At 51.1% G+C, this 10,496-nt stretch overlaps 1 protein-coding gene across 1 annotated transcript; it reads left to right on the forward strand.

The window, feature by feature from the left end:
- Positions 1-5,712: 5,712 nt before the first annotated feature.
- LOC101763106 (putative 12-oxophytodienoate reductase 5) lies at positions 5,713-7,232 on the forward strand. Its single transcript, XM_004964814.4, has 2 exons — positions 5,713-6,194; positions 6,303-7,232. Exons 1-2 carry the CDS (start codon positions 5,855-5,857, stop codon positions 7,085-7,087), a joined length of 1,125 nt encoding a protein of 374 aa, XP_004964871.1. The 5' UTR covers positions 5,713-5,854; the 3' UTR covers positions 7,088-7,232.
- Positions 7,233-10,496: the final 3,264 nt, after the last annotated feature.

Below are 10,496 nucleotides of genomic sequence, written 5' to 3' on the forward strand. Positions count from 1 at the left end.
ATGTATTGCTACAGTAAATATTTGCTAATGATGGATTAATTAGGCTTAATTAGGCTTAATAGATTCGTCTCGCCGTTTAGATTCCACTTATGTAATTGGTTTTGTAAATAGTCTACGTTTACTACTCCTAATTAGTATCTAAACATTCGATGTGACACGTGCTAAAAATAAGACACGGGAAGAAAACGCCCCCTTAGCGCGACCGTAGTTGTCTTTTCGTCGGAGTGGGTCACCGGGGTAGAGCGGGCTTTGTGCGATCGGAGCCGGCTTTCCGCCGGAGCGGGTCACCGGAGTGGACTTTGTGCGAATAGCACGACCGGAGTCGGATTACCGCTAGAGCGGGCCACCGGAGTGGACTTTGTGCGACTGGAGTCGGCTTTCCGCTGGAGCGGACCACCCGAGTGGGCTTGACGGGACGGTCGGTTTTGGTGCGCTCGTGACGAGACGGGCGGTTTTGATGCAAAGTGCGTTGTCGTTCAGTGAGGGATAAATGACGGTCCGACTACGCATGTGACAAGACGTCACCTTCGCGAGCCCCCGAGGCCTCGCGCGCGAATTCGAGGAGCCTCCGGGCGCAGCCTGCGCGAAGCAGCTGTGTTTCCGATGCCGTGCGCGGTCGTGGTGCCGCCATCGCGGCCATCGCATCGCCTTCGGGGTTGCCGTCGACGTCTAGCCCCCGGTGCCGTCTGCTGTGCAACTGGCGGCGTCGGCGTCGCCACAGTGCCCTTGCCCAGCCCCACGCGCTGACGTCCCTGTCGCTTGGCGTTGGCGTTGCCGTTGTCGTGCCATTGCGAGGCCGCGGCGGCGGAGCTGTAGAACTTCAATGTCGCGGCGGCATCGCGCAGGGTTGGCGCTGCGCGAGCTCGAAAGCCCTTGGGGTCGATGAGCTGGAGCCTGATCGGCGAGCACGCGTAGCCGTGCAGCTCTGAAGGCTTGCTCCTGAGCTGCCTCGAGCCGCTGCTGCCGCTGCTCCGAGCCGATCTGAACGCCCGGACCGAGCTAGGCAGCGCGGCGCCGAGGTGACATGCGCGTGCGCAGGCAGAGCACCCGCGACGAGCAGCGCAGGCGTGCCTCGAGCCTGCACGTGCCCTCGTGAGCACGTGTATGCTTGTAGCTCATGCACGCGCGTGTCCACGCCAACAGTTAAACAAAAACGGATGGATTAGTGATTAGTAATTAAACGATTGAATACTTAGCTTTGGGATTGATTCAGGGACGTGTGATCTTGTGAGGCTGCATGCAGGCGAACGGCCTGCGTAGTCGCTGTATTTCGGGGTCCATCAGCTCGGGTTCGGCGACCCGGGGTCGCGTCGGCCCGGCCGGCTGCTCCGGGGAGCCGCGCAAGGCTGAGAGTCTGGGACGCATCTCGGCTCGAGGAGTTCACCGTTGTCGCCCGGCGCTCGGCGTCATCAGCGCATCGCCGCCGCATTGCTTCATACCATGGTCGCAGCCCGCCGGATCCGTTGTTGTTCTCGTGGCCTGGCGTCATTGCCATGCCGTGCCATCGTCCACCGATCTGCACGCAACGAGCAGTACGGAAGGGTGCCCGGGAGCAGCAGCGGCGGTAATATACGCCCGGAAACATCAGCGGTGCACGCCCCGGGATGAGCGGTAGTTCATGCCCGGCAGCCGGGAGCATCAGTAGCATGCTGCATGCCCGTCCCGGGCCCGGAACCGCGATAGCACCTTCCCGGGGCAGTGTGCGCCCGGATGTTCCCGGGTCAGCAGCAGTAGCATGCAGTACGGCCTGGACTGCACACGCATCTGAAAAAAAAAAGGAAAAAAGAGACAGGACATGCAGCCAGCTCCACGTGCATCTGTGGGGCGAGTACTCAAAGCATCCATGAGTCCGAGCGGCTGCGTTATCCTTGCTGCCAAGGGCGTTGCCGGTCGCCCGGGGTCGTCGCCACGTCGCAGTGTCGAGTGGGGGTGCCCCGCCAACTCGGAACGAGGCGTCGGTGCGGCGCAAAGGCGGGATTCGCAGGGCCGGTGCGTGGCCGGTCCGTTGCGAACCCCCCGGCTTCGTTCGCCAGTGTTGGGCGTCGCTGTGGTGTTGCTGTCGTCGGCGCATCCCCGGGAGCAGCCACCGTTGAGGAATCCGCCCACGTGCTCATCCTGGCGCCGCAAGCGCTTGCATGCATGCTCGCATAGTGAGCCACCAGGATATTCCATGGAAAGGGAGATCGAGACCAACGATTTGACAACCCCAAAAAATGTTTTGCGATTAAATAAATCAAGGCCCCGGTACTAAGCATGAGCATGTATGCGAGTGTTCCCAGCGAGTACGCACATGTAGCAACAACGCGCTAGCACGTATGAGGAAAAAGCACAGTCTTCGTAAATCTGAAGGGGAGGCAAACAACACCTCGTTGTTATGCGCGACAGGCTGTTCTTCAGCCAAAACAGGTGACCGGTGCGGACCGAAAAATATCTATATTGGAGAAACAACACCATAACCTCTACCATAACCCCCTACCTAGCAAGCCAACTGGCGGCGTGCGAACGAGCGGGGTTTGAGGAGATCTCCTTTTTTAATTCAGTCGGAGGCTGAATACGATGACCTCCATGAACCGTACGGGTGGTGAGCACAGAGAGATTTTTACCAAGCTCGGGCCTCCCGGAGGATAATAGCCATACATCCTGCTTATATGTATGTTCTTGTTGCTGTTTTGATGAGGGGGTTACAAGGAGGAAGAAGTACATGAGCTCCTTCCTTCAAGCTGGGGCCTCCTCCCTTCCTTGAGGACCCTCCTTATATAATACGCAGAGAGGACCCTCTGTTTGCCTAACAAGATAAAAGAGCTACTATTGCTAGTTTTTATTTGGTCTTGTATTGTTCTTTGGTGTATGCACCCTGCCAACAATATCCTGAAATATCTTAGCCATCACGAGGTGCTCTTTCTTTATTACCCACATGTATGCACCTCCGTATCTTGTAATCTTCACCATGGACCAATTGCTCTCAGGCTGGGTAAAAAAGAGCAAGTGGGTGAAGAGAGAGAGTACATGGCTGCAACCTTTCCTCATGACATATCTTGTCTCTTGGAGGAAGCCTTTCTTATCCTCTTGTGTCAGATAGGTGCATTCAATGCTAGCTGCAGGAGCGCTACCTTCGTGGCGAAGGCAGCCTGCTTGCTCCCTCGGGACGCTTTTGAGTGGCATCATCCCCCGAGGCCTCCGGGCTTCTGGGACCCGGGAGTTAGGTGGGCCCACTCTATGGACCACCCCTCCATGTGACGTGGTGGTTGAGCGCCTCCATGAATCGCCAATACGGGGATCCCGTTCTCTTGATGCTGACATGGTCCGTATTTATAGGGAGGAAAACCTCCCAACACCCTCGTATATTAGTAATACGTGACTAATAAATGGTGTACCCCTCTTACGCTAGTGGATCTTTAAGATTTATTCAGAATTATCTAAATGGATAAGCTCCATAACAGTTGCATGGTGCCAGCGTAAACGAGGTCGTTGCGACATGGGATCTGCGAGTGCGAGGGGTTGAGTTTGCGAAAGGAGGTGAGCTGCTTACGCATGACGGCGAGTCGGCAACGGCGGTGCCATTCTAGGATGTGAAGGTGTACGTGCAGCTGCACGGCCGTGACATCGTGGCAGGCGCGCGATCGGGAACAGCTCGACGGTCCGTCGCTGTCCTTAAGATAGAATGCATTGCAAAATTCTTCCTCCAAACAATTCGCTGGGATCTCGGAATAATGGTATCCTTTTGTTAAAGGTCTAATTTTGGTGAGCTCATGGCTCGTAATTGTTGTTATCGCTTCCTGCGATCAGTACTAGCTCTGTACTTTGTATACATGGCCGGGCTATGATCTTTCGACTACTATTGCCGTGCTTACGACGTTAGTAGTTGCAGCGATGTAGAGCAGCAAGTCTTTATTGGAGCTAGGCGCCGTGAGGATCGGTGGCTTTGACAAGAAATCCTTCAACCATTGCAAGACTTGGTCTGCCTCGGTCCACTGGAACTGGTCTTGCCGCCTGTGTAGTTTGAAGAAGGTAAGGCTCCGTTCTCCAAGTCTTGATATGAATCTGTTAAGGGCCACCATATACCCAGTCAGCTTCTGAACATCTTTGATGCCAGATGGAGCTTGCATATCGATGACGGCGGATATCTTCTCGGGATTTTCTTCAATGCCTCTGTGGCTAATGATGAACCTGTTGGTGTTTAAACCCGGCAACCTACCCAGGGGAGTACCCGGGATAGAGTTTTGGTTGGTGGGTATTGCTGAAATCAAGAACTTGATGGTGTACGTAGGCACGCAATTTAGATAGGTTCAGGCCGCTAGGTCACGTAATACCCTACGTCCTGTGTGTCATTTTCTTGTAATGGATTGAACTTGTTTGGAGGGGGTCTCTACTCGCCCTTATATATCGGGAGAGCAGGGTTACAGGTACAGGAATACTAGTCGGATTCGACTAGAAAGTCCTACTCTAACTGTTACGAGTAGTTTTCCGAGTCCTTGACTAGTTTCTATCTTCCACGTAGATTACACCGTCCTGCACTGTAGTCTTTATATCTGCCACGTCTCGGTGCGCAGCCCTGTATACGGATCTATCCAAACCCCCTGTACATCGTGGCAGGCGCGCGATCAGGAACAGCTCGACGGTCCGTCACTGTCCTTAAGATAGAATGCATTGCAAAATTCTTCCTCCAAACAATTCGCTGGGATCTCGGAGTAATGGTATCCTTTTGTTAAAGGTCTAATTTTGGTGAGCTCATGGCCCGTAATTATTGTTATCGCTTCCTGCAATCAGTACTAGCTCTTTTCTAAAACCGCTTGCAATGTCTGCAGTTAACTAAGGTGTAGCACCAGATACTATATTTCCAATCAAGATTTTTGGAAGAGCTCACTTGTTCAGTTGTTGGGTCAGCATACGTGCGACGACACAGCATGGTTTGTAGTTGGGGGTTGAATTTCATACCACCGCAAGAGATGGGGGGTGTAATATGGACTTCTTCATTTTTTGAACTGCACTAATATTTATTTATTTATTGCAAATAGCTCTATTACTATTTGTTTATATTGGAACTATATTTAATTTAAGCAAAACTTATATATTTTCTGGATGCAATTTTGGGGTAATGGTGCGTAGTAAATTAGGTATTGGGAAAATTACAAAAGCACGCCTGCAAAAGCTAGGGGAGTTTTGAGCATTCACCATCTTTATTATTAGTACAGATATTTAATCTTAGCTGCAGATTTTAAAATTGGATGCCAAGAAGAAAATTCGATGTCCTGGGCCCCTAAAACATCTGCGTGTTAGATAAGACTCCTTGAAAAACGTTAGAAAACATTTGTCAATGAAATATGTTGTGACCCCGCGCTACGAGATAAAGCGATCCTTTTCAAATATAAGTGAAGCGTTATGCATCAGATGAGCTGCATTTCTGGATCAGTCGTCATTCAGGAAGAATACCAGGGGATGACGTACTAGTGGCGTCATCTCTAGCTCATGATGATGGGCACCAGTGTCAGCATACACGTACCTGCATAAAAAAAAGGGAAATAGCATGGCTGCTATTGTTTTTGGAGAATGACATGGCTGCTATCGCTGGTTACACGACAGAGATCAAGAGATGACGTCGGCGACGGCGTGGGAGGATCAAAAGGTGGACCAGTCAAAAGGAGGCGGCTGGTAAATGCCAGGCTGCCAACACGCCCGGAGCAAACCCTCCGACAGGTATACTCCTCCACCCCGGCCGGTTGGAGAGCACCACACCACAAGCAGAGAACAAGCAAGAGCTTACTCGCAAGCAAGAAACAGAGCCAAGCAAAGCCACCTAGTGATCGCTGATTTCCTTCATCGGCAGCGCATCGGCGATCTCGATCTAGCAGACAACATGGTTCATCAAGAGGTGATGCCGCTCCTGACGCCATTCAAGATGGGGCGGTTCGAGCTCTCCCACCGGGTGGTGCTCGCGCCGCTGACCCGGTGCCGCTCCTACGGTAACGTGCCGCAGCCGCACGCCGCGGTGTACTACTCCCAGCGCGCCACCAGGGGTGGCCTCCTCATCACGGAGGCTACAGGTGTGTCTGCCACTGCGCAGGGGTACCCGGAGACCCCCGGCATCTGGACGCAAGAGCAGGTCGAGGCGTGGAAGCCCATCGTCGACGCCGTCCACCGCAAGGGCGCCCTCTTCTTCTGCCAAATGTGGCATGTCGGCAGGGTCTCCACAAACGGTAGGCATCCACACTAACATCTCAAAATTAATCTTGTTCAATCAGCTGCCTGGTTGGTTGATTATTGTTCGTTCAAACGCTAATACGTCGTTGTGAACGAAATGGCAGATTTTCAACCTGATGGACAGGCGCCCATTTCAAGCACGGACAAGCAGATTTCCCCAGACGCCGAGCCCGGCATGGTGTACTCCAAGCCGCGGCGGCTGCAGGTGGACGAGATCCCAGGGATCGTCGACGACTTCCGGCGCGCTGCGCGGAATGCCATTGAGGCAGGGTTTGATGGCGTGGAGATACACGGTGCGAATGGGTACCTCCTTGAGCAATTCATGAAGGACGGAGCCAATGACCGAGATGATGAGTACGGTGGAAGCCTCGAGAATAGGTGCCGCTTCGCAGTGGAGGTGGTCGACGCTGTGGTCCGTGAGGTGGGAGCGCAGCGTGTGGGCATCAGGCTGTCACCGTTCCTCGACTACATGGACTGTGTGGACTCTGACCCAGCGGCGCTCGCCGACTACATGGTTCGGCAGCTTAACAAGCACGAGGGGTTCCTCTACTGTCACATGGTGGAGCCTAGAATGGCCGTTGTTGATGGTCGTAGGCAGATCCCTCACAGGCTTTTGCCATTCCGGAAGGCATTCAATGGTATGTTCATTGCCGCTGGCGGATATGATCGTGAGGAAGGCAACAAAGTAGTCACAGATGGCTACACCGACCTCGTTGCTTATGGAAGGCTCTTCTTGGCCAATCCGGACCTACCTAAAAGGTTTGAGCTTGGCGCGCCGCTGAATGAGTATGACCGTTCCACATTCTACACGCAGGATCCAATTGTTGGCTATACGGATTATCCGTTCCTTGACGAAGACAGCAGTGACCTAACTGCAAATGATGCTTAATCATCCAGTTCAATTGTTCGATTGTGATTAATAATGTGCTACATTCTTGCGAGAGGCACAAGTATTATTTCTCCCTTCATTGTTGCTTTGTTCTATACAGAATAAAATATCAACTCTGTTGATCAGATAGTCCTTTGTTTCTTTACATCTTGTTGTTCACTGCTATGGTTGAGGTTGCGAACATCTTTTGAGAAATATTATTGTGGCTCAGGTCCAGCATTTCAATTGTTGTTCCGCTGAATGAAGGAAATAACAGTTGGTTCAGGAAGCAGACACCATTTACTTGACTTGAATTCAATTTGTCTGAATTGGCCATACACCATTTATCTAACCTGTCAAATTTAATAGGAAATAAACATATAATTTACTGGATTTGATCTCCTTTCGTACAAACACCTCACCTAACAAATCAACTTACTGAAACAGCTACTCAGTCTGAATCGAACCTTTTTTTTTTTGAAGGAGTAAGTCCACATTACCCCCCTAAACCCAGCCAAAAGTCTAAGACACAACCCTAATCTATGAAACCGTCTAATGGATACCCTCTATTTCCTGAAACCGGATATCAGGATCCCCTGTTGGTGTTTAGACCCGGCAACCTATCGAGGGGGTGCCCGAAGTAGTGTTTGGTTTGCGGGGCTCGTCGAGATTAGGAACTCGAAGGTGAATACAGACACACGATTTAGACATGTTCGGGCCGTTGAATAGCATAATACTGTACGTCCTGTGTGTTGGTTGGATTGAATTGCTTTGGAGGGGATCCCTGCCTCGCCTTATCTTGCCGGGGGCAGGGTTATAGGTCGGTTGTTTACAAGTTTGGATTCGACTAGGCGAGTTCTACTCTAATTTCTACGAGTAGTTTTCCTAATCCTCAACTTGTTCTTGTCCTGCCATGTAGACTACGCCGTTCTGCACCGTAGCCTCCATGTCTGACACGTCTCGGTTTTCGACCCTGTATCTGGGATTGTCCAAACCTTCGGGGGGGGGGGGGGGAGGGGCATATATGTATGTACGATAAGCCCCCGAGTACTTTTTAATCAAATGCAGCAGTTCCGAGTACTTTTGTAAACCTCACTGACTAGTTGTTGACGCAAAATCCCAACGGTGGTGGACCCTGCATCAGCACATAAGGACCTGGGAGATCTGCTTAACTCCAGTGCAAAATCCAACTCGGTGCGCGTGGTGTGCGCGGGCGTGCCAGTCAGTTTGACCATTCAACTGACAAGGAGATGATAATCGTTGTGAAGTCCAAGGCAACTGACCGATCAGGGCGATGTAATCCTGGCACAGTAGCAATAATGGTGCAACAAAATAAATCATGACAAATTGTTGGCGCTAGAAATCGGTCAACCGAATCCCCAGCGTCTGACACACGACCCGGGAGAATCTGCTTAACTCCATTTCGGGTGATTGCCCTGGTGCGGTTCGCGCGGCGTGCCAGCCAATCTGACCTGTTGATTGGCAAGGAAGAATACGTGTCAGATCCAAAAGTCACGATCGGCTAAATTTCCGATCTCGAGGGAGCTTATCAGCGAATCGGCCGATTTGCCGTAATAAAGAAATCGGCTATGAAGCAGCCGACTATCAGGCAGCGTGAACGACGACTAATTGAAGTAATCGGTACAACGCTACAGTACCAACACTAGGAACAGATCTAATCGGATATGCGTGGAATAAGTAAGTTAAACAACAGAATATGAGAAAAGCCGAAACTGCCGATTCCTAGCTGGATAACTGGTGATAAAACTAGAAAAACAGGTAAAACCTACAATTCTAGTAAATATCGATAACTAGTGAATAAATCTAAACGAAACAACAGCGATGCGCCCGAAGTTAAAGCTTAGAATTTACTCGGTAAACGGAACTTACAAGATCGGCCGGAGATCAAGTTGATGCAGCCCTGCCAACCCGTACGAACTCGTGAAAAAGAAGAAAGTATTTGGCGAAGTCGCCTGCTTAAAAGTAAGTACGAGGAAATAGTAATTGGTTGTATTGAGTAGTTGATGATTACAGATCTACAAAGGTAGCTATTTATAGCCCCGTACACACGACTCTGATTAGAACTCTATCCCTAATTCAAATAGAAAATGAATATTTACAAGTACGATTCGTACTAGGTTGGTTATTATATGCTTCATGGGCTGATTTCCTCTTCATCCTTCTGCTCCTTTCCAAGCCCATACCGGTCCAATTATTCCAACCTCCTAATCAGCCGATTCCTCATTGGCAAAGGGTAACCGATCGGGAACCAGCCGTGTCCGATCCAAACCCCAAGGGTTAAGCGAGGCAGAATTCCTAAAGATCCATCGGCCGATCCTGTACTGTAGCATCGGCCGATCCTGGACTGTAGCACCAACCAACCGATCTCTAACTGTAGTGCCATTCGGCCGATTTCCAACTGTCACCCCTGTATTCTACTGTACCTTCCCATTTCTTCTTCTCCTGACGCCGATTTTACTTGTGACGAAATCTGGCGTCAACACATGCCCCCCATTTTCGGAGTAAAACATAGTCTTTTACTTCGAAATTCTTTTCAACTTCCCCTCCGAAACAACCGCAATGAAAATATCCTTCCGTTTCGCGGTCTTCAACCTGATGATTGGAATCTTTTCGAAACGGGCGCCCACGACAACCACTACTCGCGAAAAACTCGAAACGTCGGCGCAGTTAGAATTCCATTTTTACCCTTCATCAAGCACCCTTTAAATATCAGTACACCCCGCACCTCCTTTTCGAGCTCACGTCCTTCTTCCTCAGCGCGCGCGCCTTCTTCTTCCCCCAGCACTTTCTCTTAGCTCCAAAGCTTCCTAGCGCCATCTTCCTGTCGCTTTTCCTCCTCCCCTCTAATGGCGGCACCTTCAGGCAACTCTCCCGCGTGCGATGCTCCAGAAATGGCGCCTCTGGCGGAAATAGCGACAGTGGTGGCAACGTCGTCGGAAGAAGGAGCTTCATCCGAGATCCCAATGGCGATCCCAATGGTGGCCTCATCCTCCGCAGCTGCACCGGCGGTCACGCCGACTACAAGGAACTTCATCCCAGAGGTCATTACCGAATCCTTCCTCTATCGGCAATACATTTACCTTAGATCTATTTCTTACTTTCGCACCCCCCTTTCCTTTTTTAGGCGGTTAGACATCGCATCACTATCCATCTAACGGGAAATCCCGGCCTTATCTATCTCGGACCCATGGGGAACCCAGATCCAACCGAGCTCATCAATTTGGAAACCCATAGAATCCCCTTCAAACAATCCACCATGGACCTGGATCACTGGTTGGGCACCTTTAGATCTTGGCTGAATGAAACCCCTGGTTGGAGGGAGTGGTACCAACGGATAGCCGAACTGAAGAGGGTCCAATGGGATGATCTCAAAATCGGCCAATGCATCAACCTATCTTTGTCCCAGATG

This window comes from Setaria italica, chromosome IV (genome assembly GCF_000263155.2).
Source record: "Setaria italica strain Yugu1 chromosome IV, Setaria_italica_v2.0, whole genome shotgun sequence".
In the NCBI taxonomy this organism is placed as follows: domain Eukaryota; kingdom Viridiplantae; phylum Streptophyta; class Magnoliopsida; order Poales; family Poaceae; genus Setaria; species Setaria italica.

Coding starts and splice junctions, on each gene's coding strand:
- LOC101763106 (XM_004964814.4), top strand. CDS start 5,855: ATGGTTCATCAAGAGGTGATGCCGCTCCTGACGCCATTCAAGATGGGG. Junction 6,195..6,302: donor CGGCAGGGTCTCCACAAACG/GTAGGCATCCAC, acceptor ACGAAATGGCAG/ATTTTCAACCTGATGGACAG.